The sequence below is a fragment of the Aulostomus chinensis genome, chromosome 9 (genome assembly GCF_037954235.1).
Source record: "Aulostomus chinensis isolate RoL2024-O1b breed Wild chromosome 9, RoL_Achi_v1.0, whole genome shotgun sequence".
NCBI lineage: Eukaryota > Metazoa > Chordata > Actinopteri > Syngnathiformes > Aulostomidae > Aulostomus > Aulostomus chinensis.
The window spans coordinates 10,605,011-10,618,737 of NC_141328.1; the positions used below are offsets into that span (position 1 = coordinate 10,605,011).

At 40.1% G+C, this 13,727-nt stretch overlaps 2 protein-coding genes across 3 annotated transcripts; both read left to right on the forward strand.

Moving 5' to 3' along the window:
• Positions 1–249: 249 nt before the first annotated feature.
• Positions 250–2,389, forward strand: LOC147255772 (ammonium transporter Rh type B-like). Its single transcript, XM_086213717.1, has 2 exons — positions 250–497; positions 765–2,389. The coding sequence occupies exons 1-2, from the start codon at positions 471–473 to the stop codon at positions 1,893–1,895; spliced, it is 1,158 nt and encodes a 385-aa protein (XP_086069843.1). The 5' UTR covers positions 250–470; the 3' UTR covers positions 1,896–2,389.
• A 790-nt stretch (positions 2,390–3,179) lies between these two features.
• On the forward strand, positions 3,180–13,547 carry LOC147255773 (RNA-binding protein 39-like). 2 transcript variants are annotated; one of them, XM_086213724.1, is made up of 15 exons: positions 3,180–3,427; positions 4,207–4,264; positions 6,064–6,113; positions 9,620–9,817; positions 10,185–10,238; positions 10,353–10,470; positions 10,550–10,702; positions 10,806–10,943; positions 11,032–11,097; positions 11,174–11,378; positions 11,652–11,738; positions 11,817–11,910; positions 12,007–12,112; positions 12,867–12,945; positions 13,031–13,547. In XM_086213724.1, exons 2-15 carry the CDS (start codon positions 4,214–4,216, stop codon positions 13,129–13,131), a joined length of 1,500 nt encoding a protein of 499 aa, XP_086069850.1. In that variant the 5' UTR covers positions 3,180–3,427; positions 4,207–4,213; the 3' UTR covers positions 13,132–13,547. The 2 variants fall into 2 exon arrangements, with proteins under 2 accessions (XP_086069850.1, XP_086069849.1); XM_086213723.1 differs by having other exon boundaries at positions 3,183–3,427; positions 11,814–11,910.
• The last annotated feature ends 180 nt before the right edge of the window (positions 13,548–13,727 follow it).

The window sequence follows — 13,727 nt, forward strand, 5'->3', positions numbered from 1 at the left end:
CCATACATCACCACGCAATTACCAAACATGTCTTGACTGATTGGTTCACAGGCCTCTTTAAAGGTCAGCAAAACCTTGTAGAATGTTTCAAAGGAAACTTAACTTAACAATCATATTTTAAAATTAATATAGTTGAAGAAAATTCTTTATGGTGCATAATTTTGTTGTAAAACCATGGAACCAGTTGAGAGGAACTGTGGTAATCTATCCATAATCTCATTACATGTCTGATGAAAACTGGCGTCAGGTGCAGAGACACTTTATGAGACAAGCCAAAATGCTGATGTATCAGAACTTTTCAGTGCCTTATTACACTGACCAAAGTTCACACAGTTGTAATTCTCTGTGAGGGCAAAAGTGTTTGTCTTTGTCCAAGCGAGAGCAGTGTGATCAATGTCCTCTCTTATCTAAACAGAGATAATCCAGGCTGGAAAATAAATGTCTGTCATTTGTTCCAAAGAGCACTGAGGATGAAGACCAGCTCGACAAGCCTTCGGGTGAGGTTACCTGTGTTTGTGTTTGTCGTAGAGGTGATTATTGTCGGCATGTATGCTGCATTTGTCACCTATGATGACCATGCTGATGCAAAATTTCAGACAAATGAGACCAACCCAATGGACAATGCCATGTATCGGGACTACCCTTTTTTTACAGATATTCAGGTCATGATTTTTATAGGCTTTGGGTGTCTGCTGGCATTTTTCAGACTTTATGGCTTTGGGGGGATGGTTTTTAACTTCCTTGTGGCTACTTTTTCCATCCAGTGGGCCATTCTCGTGCAGGGTTACTTCCAATTCAGCCACAATGGTAAGATTCACCTTGGAGTGGTCAACCTCATAAATGCAGAGTTCGCCTGTGCTGTGGTGCTCATATCTTTTGGAGCTGTTCTAGGGAAGACGAGTCCACTGCAGCTGCTGGTTATGGCTCTCCTGGAAATACCAGTGTTTGCAGTCACAGAATGGGCTGTGCTGAAGTATCTGAGGATAAATGATGCAGGAGGCTCCATTTTAATTCACCTCTTTGCCTGTTACTTTGGCCTGGGGGTCACCTTTGTGCTGTACAGGCCTCGTTTAAATGAAGGTCATGCTAAGGAGATCACAAGCTACTACTCCGATATGCTCTCTGTGATGGGGACCTTGTTTCTCTGGGTATTCTGGCCCTCCTTCAACTCGGCATTAACCCTGAAAGGAGATGACCAGCACAGAGCCATTCTCCACACTTTTATTGGTCTCAGCGCCTCCACGCTCACTGCCTTTGCCCTCTCTGCAATGCTCAACAAAAATGGAAAGCTCAGCATGGCCGATGTGCAGAATGTGACCCTGGCTGGTGGCGTGACAGTTGGGGCATCTGTGGATATGATGATATCGCCTGCAGCTGCGTATGCTCTGGGTATGATGGGCTGTACTGCATGCATGTTGGGCTACAAGTACATGAGTCCCTTCTTAGCACAGCGCTTCAGGATCCAGGATCAGTGTGGAATACACAACTTGCATGGTCTTACAGGACTTATATCTTGTGCAGCAGGAATTTCTGCTATACTGATGGCTAATGAAGAGACCTATGGCCCTAGTTTCTATGAGATCTTTACCCACAGAGCACCAGTAGAAGGGGACCCTAAGCTGCTTGAACTCCAAATGCTCATCCCTGGTTTACAGCCAGGCTTAGGACGGACTGCCAAGGAACAGGCTCTCTTCCAGATTGCAGCTATCTTCTCCACCATAGGACTGTCAGCACTTGGAGGCATCCTCACAGGCTTCGTCTTGAAACTGTCATGCCTTGCATCACCCTCAGACGATTCTTGTTTTGATGATAAATTGTTTTTCGATGTTCCTCAGGACTATTATTCACTGCTTAAACTTAATAATGCCGTTACACTACAGGATTCTGCTGCCTGACAGGTCAAATATCTTTAAGCTAACTGATAGAAAAAATTGAAAAAAAATCTACTTTTTTTTCTTTTAAAGTAATGGAAATTGCTCACAGTGAGTGTCTGTCACTACTACAATTGATGCACTGTGATGTTTACAGTTAATATACTGTAAATAGGTTGATCTATAATTAAATGTTATAACTGTGATATAAAATAAACCCTTTTGTGTGCCATTTCTTTTTGCATTAAATGTACAAGTCAGTTTAAGATTAAAACAACAAAAAAGTAAATGCCATAACATGAAAAAACACATGGAAAAAAGGGCTCTCCCATGCTACTACAAACATTTGCATTATCATCATTCTTTTTGAATGAAATGTTGCTTGTCTCCATTTTTTTCATTCAAAACTCTATGCATATAAAGGATATAAACTAAAAACTGTTTTCAGTGGTACTGTTAAATGCAATGAATGAAAGTAACAGTTACTGAGAACTGGTTAAGAACAATAATGATAAGATACTAACAAGCAAGTTAGCAAATAACCATACATTTTGGGTTGGAGACTGTTTTCAGTGTAGCTCATGAATGATGTCAATAAAATGTCGTCAATAAATTCAAACGAAAAAAGTAAGGGGATTAATCCCTTTTTTATGTCAGTGTAAAGTAATGTTGTATGTCGTGTCTTTTCTATATATGTCACTAGATGGCGACACAGAGCTAAAACAAACGGAACCAATCGTACTCTCGTGGATAGAGAATTAGTGGCCCTATTGCTACACACACAACCCAGTGGACGGAAATATGAAAACACATGTAACACCATTCAAACTCACATCAAACTCACATCAGGAAAACAAAAAAAAAGTGGAAATAAAAATGTCTTCAAAAGAAAGACAATACATTATCATTTTTAAGTCATTATGTAATGTTTTATACACCGACATCAAGGATTATTAAATAACGAACGAATTGAATGATATAGGAGTGAGAGCAAAAAGGATAAAATAATAATATTCATGTTTAAGAATTACAATGCTGCATAAAATATGTATATATTAAACTTACATGTTCAAATTCACGAATTAATCTAAAAAAATGTAGTGTTTTGATCCTTTGACTAAATAAACACTTTTGGCATGTTTAATATAAAAGAACATTCAAATTCATCATTTAAAAACTTAACATTATTGACATCAATTCGATTGCGATTATCAACGGAAGACAACCTTGAGAATTCACTTCCGGCAACTATTTGAGATCAAAATCCTAAAGCTAAATCCTGTATCTCCAGTGGAGGGCAGTAATGTATTACGGCGGATTGCAGCTGCTTTTAAACCTCAAAGGAGAATCAGACGAGGAAGAAGAAGGACGCGAGAGGAAGGGCCACGACCTGTTTTTGATAGTTGCTCGCATTGAAAAAGGCTTACATAAATCTTAACATCGCAATTTATTCATCCTTTTGTGGGATCTGCCGAGGGGGAGACGTCGAGACAAGTCTCTTCAGCAGTACATTACCGTGATACTTACTTTGCCTCACCATTTCATCTTTTCAAACGGTAACGTCAATGTTTGCAATGTAAGATAGCTTGGTGCCGCGGAAACGCTGCTGGGTGGCCATATTGGCACATAACTGTTAAAGTTGTGCCTGATTTCTAACACAATCGTTATTTGGGTTTGTGTAAATAGTTGGCGGAATGAGGTTTTAAATAATCGTTCATCGTGTTACTATGTTTTATGTGGCTGCTGGCGGTGATACCGATGAGACCAATTTATCTGTAAATTATTAATTCGGGCCTTTGGGATGAGCTAACATTAGCATTCGTCGAAACGACGGTGATGTAGCGTCCTGAGTTAGCGTTAGCTTCGTGTTTAGTGCAACGCATGTTTGTCCTTCGTGCTATTGTTTGTATCGTTTATAATTACGTGTTACTCCTGTTAGAACGTTGTATTAATGCAGCTACAGACAATCGGTTAATTTGAATCTAAAATGGCCGTGTTTGGTTAAATATTTCAATTTGTGTTGTGGAATGGGGATATTATAGTTTTACTTTGTTCTTTTTTAAAATTAAAACCTTTTTAATGCAGTGGCAAAAGTAGGTCATTTTTTTCCCCACACTTAAACGTGGTCACGTGGAAATTTGTGTAAAATCGTGTGAACAATCAGAATGTAATACCCGGGAAGGGTCACGATAAACACGTGGTCAATTACAATTTTTTTTTTAATCCCCTACCTGGCAAAAAAATTGAAGTCCCTATCAAATCAAATTTCTGCTTGCACATTATCACTGGTGTCCCGTCGCTTTTATGCGTGCTAATGTCATTGTTGTCTTCTCAGGATCATCATGGCTGATGATTTTGACGTTGAGGCCATGCTGGAGGCTCCTTATAGAAAGGTGGGTTGAAAGTTGGAGAAATGAAATTTATTTCACTGTTGTGATTTACTCTTGAGCCGTTTTTTTTATGATTGCTACTTTGACAAAGTTTACTTGATTGTTGTGTGGTGTGATTGAGTATATAAAAGGCAATACAGATTATAAATAAATCCGCATCTATCTCTCTTTATAGACTTCCCTAATGATATCTCACCTCTACTCCCATGAATTCATCTTTGATTCCACTGTGAACTGTGAAAAAAAGGAAGGTAGTTATTGCGCATATACTGATGTACTGTGGTTCACCTTAGGGTTAAAAGAGATTCAACATAGAACATCCAATCCCTATTCGGTTGCAACAAGGTGAATGCCAATGGTCGATAAGCCCATCTTTACCTGTCCAGCAATGGAGGCAGTATTCAGATTTACAAGCTGCTAGTTGACGCTATCTCTGGATCTGGAGTGAATTCAATTGATTTGACCCATGCTTTTGACATTTCTTTCACTGTGCGATCTCAACAAGACATGCCATCTAAGAAGAATCTTCATGGAGGAAGTTTATGTATGTATAGAGGGTATGCATTGACATCACTTTCTATTCTTTCTTGCCAACCATTGACACAGCCACTGAAAAAAAAACACTCCCTGTGTTCGGTACCAAACAAACACTGCTTGGACAAAATGTGAATTATCACAGATGTTCATAAATTGTTGGCAAAGTTTGTTATTCACATAAAGCGTGCATATTTAGGTAGCTGTTTTAGCTGCAAAGATTCTTCCTGTAGCCATTTGCAAAATTATTTTAAAGAAACATGAAAGACAAGTCAATCGTAAAGCAGTTCTTTCCCATTTTAGATCTTAATTTTATTGGTTTTACTACCTCAAAGCTACACAGTTACCGTGAAGTTGTGTGCGTACCCACTATAATTTCCAACAGTTATTGATAGTTTTAGTTATGATACTGTAATCTTGAAAATGTATACATTACATTTGCACATCATCATTGCAAAAAACAAGTCATGAAGTTGTGAAAAATTGCAGGCAATGATAATTTAAATTGACCTGTAAATATGAATACTGCCTCTTTGTCTTAGTCAAATGTAATGTGTATCAGCATCTTGATTTCTGCATGCTACACACCAGATATTGACTAGAATGACTGTAAAATAGATACTATCTAGCATCATTGTATTTTAAAGTAAGTTACATTTTAGTAGTTACTTAAGTGAAAAACTTATGACTTAATTATGCTGAATAAGATAATGGTAGTGTAACACGTGGCTGAATTATTGGATTTTTATTCTTTTTTTTATTTTTTTTTATTTTCCTGGGCGTCAATATTACTAAGAAGTGTGAATCCCTGTTTGCTTCAGGGCAAGATGTGTGACAGAGGTGGCATCGAGCTCTTACAGTCCAAGAACGAAAATGGGTGAAGATCACTGGACTGACACCAACCACACAGGATCTCTTTTAGTGGCTGTGGGCCATGCGTGGTCACATGATTAGGCACAAATAGTGGCATTGGTACAACCTGTTAGAAGGGGAATGGTGGAGAATGCCTGAACTCAGCTAATATGTTGGACACCCTCCCATAACTTTGCTTTGTTGCATTAAGTATTGTGCAGCCTTGTTAAAAAAGAGGGGAAGCTATTGGGGTGATGGAAGGACACTGTCCAGACATGACAGTAGAAAGTTTGAAGTATTATTATTAATTGAATATATTTTGCATTTTTCTCTTGTCCCACCCAACCCCCCTTACCATGACGACTTGAAATGTTTCATCTACGTCCTCATGATGTTCTTCTATCGACCTTGCTTAGGATGAGCTCAAGTCTTCTCATGCAAATGGCCATGACGACCAGAACAAGAAGTAAGTTTTTCACACATTATCCTTTGGGGTGGCCATTTTAACCATTTACATTAACTGGCGCTACCAGTTCTTCTTGTTAACTGCCAGAATAAAAAAAGCTTTTGATGAGTGTATGATCCATAAGGAAAATTTTTTTTTTCCATATGAGAGGTTTTATTTCATGTGCGAATGACAGCATGAGTAGCAAGATAAACACGGGGATTCACGCACATCATGAAACACTGCTGCAGCTGCTGCAAACAGATCTACTTTAAACCCTCACCACTTCTGTAACCTGTGATGGGAATCATGAAGTGACAACTTCGAAAGCATAACAGTGAATTACCTGCTACGAAGTCCTTCTAATGGATGCACAGATGGAAAAAAAACAACAAAAACACACACTGAATCTTCATGTACAGTGACCACTGAAGGTGGCAACCAGTCCCACCGGAGTTATCTTATAGCACATATTGTGTTTCAATGTATTTATTTAGAGATCGCATTGTGTCAACATGCTGTCCTTAAGTTCTGTGGAAATCTGTTAATTCCTGACAGATAACGACTTTACAATGGTATGTCAAGTCAATTTTATTTATACTGTGCCAAATCACAACAAACGTTATCACATGACACTTCACAGGTAGAGCAGCTCCAGTACCACACTTCTTCAATGAATTTACACCCAACAATTCTCCATCAGCAAGCACATCCTGCAACAGTGGCCACGAAAACCTTCCTTTTAACAGGCAGGATCATCGAGCAGATCCAGGCTCAATGGGGGACGGCCTTCTGCTTTGACCGGTTGGGGGGAAAGAGAGCAGGAGAGCAGGGCAGAGACAAAAACGGATAATGGAGCAAGACAGATATACAGAAGGAAAGAGAGGGACAGAGATAAAGAGAAATAGAAGAGACTGATGGACAGACAGAGACGTGAGCAAGTGGAGCTACGGCTGGCAGCTTGAGCCTCTTCAGGTCTGTAGCCTCCTCCAGCAGCACCCGGGATCTGGGATGAGGGGAGCCTGAAGGCTCCGGAGAAGAAGATGAGTTAGTAATACATATGAGTATGATTTATGTATTACACATACAAGAGGACAGAGAGGGAAGAGAGGAGGAGAGAGAAGCCCAGTGCACCATGGGAAAACCCCCAGCAGTCTAAGCCTATAGCAGCATAACTAAGGGCCAGCCTAAGCAGCCCTAACTATAAGCCTGATGAAAAAGGAAGGTCTTAAGTCTGCTCTTAAAGGTAGAGAGGGTGTCTGCATCCCAGACTGAAACTGGGAGACGGTTCCACAGGAGGGGAGCTTGATAGCTGAAGGCTCTGGCTCCCATTCTACTTTTAGAAACTCTAGGAACCTCCAGTAACCCTGCATCCTGGGAGCGAAGGGTTCTAGCAGGATAATAGGGGACTATGAGCTCTGTCAGATATGAAGGAGCCTGATTGTTGAGGACTTTGTATGTTAGAAGGAGAATTTTGAATTCTACTCTGAATTTGATAGGGAGCCAATGCAGAGAAGCCAGTACAGGAGAGACATGGTCTCTTCTACCAGTTCTAGTCACCACGTGGGCAGCAGCATTTTGGACCAGCTGGAGAGTCTTTAGGGACCTACTGGTGCAGCCTGATAGGAGGGAATTGCAGTAATCCAGCCTGTATGTATTTGTAGTTACAGCAGGGAGATTGTCTCCTACACAGGGATCCACTTGGGCTCTCTCCCCCTACTGAGGTGTAAACTTACTTACTGTTTTTCATTTTCGTAAAGCAGCATTGGATCTTTTGAAAAGATATACTACATACATACACACACACACACACACACATTTGGACACACTTTCTCATTTAATAGTTTTTCTTTATTTTCATGACTATGTACATTTGTAGATTGTCACTGAAGGTTTTATCTTTTAGATTCTTCAAAATAGCCACCCTTTGCATTGATCACTGCTTTGCACACTCTTGGCAATCTTTAGATGAGCTTCCTGTGGCAGTCACCTGAAATGGTTTTCCAACAGTCTTAAAGGAGTTCCCTGAGATGCTGAGCACTTGCTGATGCTTTTGCCTTGACTGTGTGGTTCAACTCATCCCAAACCACCTTGATTGGGTTTAGGTCAAGTGACTGTGGAGGCCAGGTTATCTGGACTCCATCACTCTCCTTCTTGGTCAAATAACCCTTTAAACAGCCTGGGGGTGTGTTGGGGGTCATTGCCCTGTTGAAAAATAAATGATGGTCCAGCTAAATGCAAACCTGGATGGGATGGCGTGACGCTGCAGGATACTGTGGTATCCATGCTGGTTCAGCGTGCCTTCAGTTTTCAATAAATCTTGCAACAGTGTCACCAGCAAAGCACCATCACACCTGCTCCTCCATGCTTCACGGTGGGAACCATGCGTGTAGAGACCAACAGTTTCCCACAAAGACTCAGCGGTGGAACCAAAGATCTCAAATTTGGACTCATCAGACCAAAGCACAGATTTCCACCGGTCCAATGTCCATTCTTTGTGTTTCTTGGCCCAAACAAATCTCTTCTGCTTGTTGTTTTTCCTTAGTAGCTGTTTCTTAGCAGCTACTCAACCATAAAGGCCTGATTAACACAGTCTCCTCTGAAGTTGAATTAGAGAAGTGTCTGCTACTAGAACTCTGTGGGCTCTAATCTGAAGTGCTGTTAAATTGATGAACTTATCCTCAGCTGCAGAGGTGAGTCTTGGGTGTCCTTTCCTGGGGCGGTCCTCACGTGAGCCAGTTTCATTACAGAGCTTGATGGTTTTTGCGACTGCACTTTGGGACACATTAAGAGGTTTTTTTGCAATTTTCTGGACTGACTGACCTCTAGTTCTCAAAGTAGTGATGGACTGTCGTTTCTCTTTACTTAGCTGATTGGTTCTTGCCATAATATGAATTCTAACAGTTTTCTAATTGGGCTGTCAGCCGTGTGACTTCTGCACAACACAACTGATGGTCTCAACCCCATTAAGAAGGCAAGAAATTCCACAAATGAACCCTGACAAGATAAGTCTGAAGAGAAAACCATTTTAGGTGACTGCATTAAGAAGCTCACTGAGAGAAGGCCAAGGGTTTGCAGTGCTGTCAACAAAGCAATCTAAAATATAAAACATTTACCGAACAATTTTTGTCTTTGCTACATAATTCCATATATCTTGCTTAATATATTTGATGTCTTCAGTATGCATGTATGATGTAGACAGTAGTAAAAATAAAGACAAAACATTGAATGAGAAGGTGTGTCCTAACTTTGTGTGTGTAGATATAGATATGTATCTCCACACAGAGTGTGTATGTAAATGTATTTATGGTTGTATAAAAACAAATTATGTTGGGTTTGTGTGTGTGTGTGTGTGTACCATGTTGCAAACTTATGATTTACTGCTAGCATTGTCCAGTTAAAATGTTCATGCTTGGTTAAATAGTGAAATGGTTATGTGAAAGCCCTAGTTATCCTTGTTTTTGTATATTATTTTGACATTAGAATTGTTCACCTTGCATGATAAGTCATTTTTGAACACATTCCAGAAAAAGGAGGAGTCGAAGCAAGAGCCGGAGCCCAGGCACAAAGAAGAGAAGGAGCAGAAGTAGAAGTAAAGACAGAAAGAAGGGCAAGAAGAGGAGCAAGAGTCGAGAAAGAAAGGGAAGCCGCAGCAGAGACCGTCATCGCAGCCGCTCCCGAAGCAAGGAACGTTCTGGGCGGTACAGAGCTCGCAGGAGCCCCGTGTATGTGACCTTTTCAACTTTGTTTGCTATCTCTGGTCTTCACATTTGTCAATTTACTATTATACTCTTAAAAATTCTGCACTTAACTTGGGTAGGAAAACTTTATTTTTTTTGTCATGGATGAGGATAGAAAAAATGTCATTTGCTTTGGAAACAAATGGTTATTTTACACAAAATTAGCCTTTTAATAATCGTTGCAATCTCCCAATGTGAAAATTAGTGTAAGTCATGTTATTTTCTCAGTTGTATTTCCTTACTGTGCAGCCCTGGTTTGTTCAGGTTCTAAATGAAACCTCATTCTTTCATCTAACACTTGATGTGTCAAAGCTGTATTTTTGTAAATGGGGGAACAATATTGTCTTTGTAGCCGGAAACGTTCCAGAACCCGCAGCCCTGTGAAAAAAGAGAAGAGTCCCATCAGGTGAGAAGAACATTATTCATAGTTAAGTCTGTTGTTCAAAAATCTAAAATTCAAGTTTCAAAATGCTCTCTGATCTGATGGTTGCAGAGGCACTGACTTAAATTGTTTTCCTAGGCAACCAATTGACAATCTGACACCAGAAGAGAGGGATGCCCGCACAGTTTTCTGTATGCAGCTTGCTGCCAGAATCAGAGCGCGAGACCTTGAGGACTTCTTCTCTGCCGTTGGAAAAGTCAGTCGTTTTGCAATTTCATGTGCAAATTCATCAAATGTTGGCATTCTCTCTGAACTCATCACTTTTTTCTCTGTAGGTGAGAGATGTGAGAATGATCTCAGACAGAAATTCACGGAGATCTAAAGGAATTGCATACATAGAATTTGTGGAGTCGTCATCTGTACCACTGGCGATTGGATTGACTGGCCAGCGGCTTCTAGGAGTGCCCATCATCGTCCAGGCTTCTCAGGTGAGTGAATTTTATAGTTATACCTAAATGCTGGGAGCAGTGTCTGCTCAGTATTAAATGTGGTCATATTGTGTTGATGCAAACTTTGTCCACATTAACACAGGCAGAGAAAAACAGAGCTGCAGCCGCTGCCAATAATCTCCAGAAGGGCAGCTCAGGTCCGATGAGGCTGTATGTAGGCTCACTACACTTCAACATCACTGAAGAAATGCTGCGAGGGATCTTCGAGCCTTTTGGAAAGGTCTGGGATGAGTTATACTCCTATTAATTTGGGGGGAAAAAAGGCAAAATATGCATTATTACAATCTTGTGTATTAATGTTTCCTCAGATTGAAGGAATACAACTCATGATGGACAGTGAAACTGGACGGTCCAAAGGATACGGCTTCATATCGGTAACTTGAAATGTCAACTGCAATTGAGGTTTTTAGTACTTTGGTACTTTGACTCTTACCAGTGTTTCTTTTGAAGTTTGCCGATGCAGAATGTGCTAAAAAGGCCTTGGAGCAGCTGAATGGCTTTGAGTTGGCGGGCCGTCCAATGAAGGTCGGACATGTCACAGAGCGCTCTGATTCATCGACAGCCAGCTCATTCCTGGATAATGATGAACTGGAGAGGACTGGCATTGACCTTGGCACCACGGGGCGTCTGCAGCTTATGGCTCGATTAGCTGAAGGTTCGTTGTACCCTGCATCTTAATTTCTATGTTGACAGATTCATTCCCAGTGAGATGAATGTTTAATATACAAAGGGTTTGAAGTTTGAATTTTTTTGGAAGCTTACTTGGGAATCTGTCAAAAACACACACACCCTGCACATTGTGTCATTACTTGTAATATACATTATCTGTTGCATGGGTGGGCAGTATAGTGGACCTCTAAGCCTGCACTCTAAATGCCCGTTTGTTAATTCAGCCGAGCTTTTAAAACCATCATTCATTTCCGTGCAGGGACGGGTCTGAAGATTCCTCCTGCTGCCCAGCAGGCTCTACAAATGACCGGCTCCATACCATTTGGAAACATGGCTGCTGCAACCAGTGAGTGTGACAATGGGACAACATTTTAGTTTGCTGACATTTCCTGACACATTCTTGTTTTTGCTCCTTCTTCAGCAGTCCCATCTCCAGCGCCAAGCCAAGCTTTGAACCTCCCATCACAGCCACTGGCTACACACTGCCTTCAGCTGTCCAACCTCTTCAACCCACAATCGTGAGGACATATTTCTTATCTATGATGTCATAGTATTTGTCAAGGCATTCAAATAGCACCCCAATTTGACAAAACTTTATATTTTTTGTTTTTTAGAGAAAATGATCCCAGCTGGGCCATTGAGATCCAGGATGATGTCATTGAGGAGTGCAACAAGCATGGAGGAATTGTTCACATTTATGTTGATAAGAACTCTACACAAGTAAGCGGAAGATACTTTGATATGTTCACTCATCACTCTGAAGAATGGTTTCCCTTTTGTACTGAGTGGATCGGTGGATGTCATCAACCCGCCCCATTCTGGGTCATTGAAGTCCTTTGAATATCTGAAATTATGATTTCGTAAATGCCTTGAATACCATTTTAACAAATTAGAGAGCATACATCAGTCATTAAGTTGCATTAACTTGTGTTGTTTTTCAATATAAGAGATGTAAGAGAATATAAGAGTAATGGATTGCGGTGTAAAACTGAAACCGTTGAAGCTGTATCTATTAGTTACTTTGATATACAAGTGACAGGTCGAGAGTTTGCCCAGGAACTGTGTGTTTAGGAATATCATGATAAATAGGAACTTCATTTTTTTTTCCCTCCATTACCTACCTACTTGAATTCGTTGAAACTGTAATAGGTCTGAAAATTTAATTTTAAACTGTTCCAATTAAAAATTGAACTTGCAGAAGTGCCAAGGGGAAAACATCAGGTTGAAGAAATTATTTTGCTCTGAGGGTTTTGAAATATTAACTACTGTACAGTGGTGTAGGAATGAGCTTGAATACCTAGAAATAAGTTAATTGAGTGTAACACCTGGTTCGCTCACATGAAACTCAGTGGTTCTCTCAGTAAACCGTATCCTCATGAATTTTTCAAACTTTTTTTTCCAAAGGAAATGACAGAATGTCATCCTTGTACTGTATCACTCTACCCCTTTTAAATTTGGCCTCTTGTGTTCACAGGGTAATGTGTACGTGAAGTGCCCCTCAATACCAGCAGCAATGGCGACTGTAAATGCACTGCATGGACGCTGGTTTGCAGGTATATATTCATGTCGTTTGTTGTTGGATCCTAAATGGCATAAGTAAAATGTGGAAGTTTGATTTTTTTTTTTAATCTCTTCCAGGTAAAATGATAACAGCTGCCTACGTTCCCTTACCAACATACCACAACCTTTTCCCTGATTCAGTAACGGCGAAGCAGCTTCTAATGCCGACACGTCGATAGTCTGAGACATGCTTGTTGAAGTCGGTGTACATACATTTGTTTGCATTCATGACATGTCATTGAAATTAGTTGGCTGTGTGTAATTAAAGTTGCCTCAAGTTCACCATTTAAAATTAGGCAGTTTTGAGTTGACTTTGAATTTTTCTTTTTTGTGGGTTTGTGTTGTAAACTACCACTGAGAAGTAAGCTGCAGGTATCTATTGGTCTATATGTTTTTAAATATTACTGTCTTATCTGCTTGTTTAAATCAACACTTTTAGATCTCAAACAAATAAATAGCTGAGTTACAAATGTGTTGGGTTAATAGGCCTTAAATGCCAAAAGTATAGAAATGTCAACAATAAACCTTTGTAACTTTTTACAGCCATAATTTCATTTTTTGTATGAAGGCTCCCAATAAACTTTGGCAAATTTGATGATTCATTTACCATTCTGTCACTTAATTGGAGTGTTTATTCATGCTATGTTCTACGCAAGAGGGCCTGTGTCATCAAAAATCTAAGTTGCATTAAGTATTGGACCCCAATGTGTTCGAGTGTCAAGTTTCCTCAAATTTTGTTACTGAAAAACTAGTTTTGCAAATGCAGCAGTTTGAG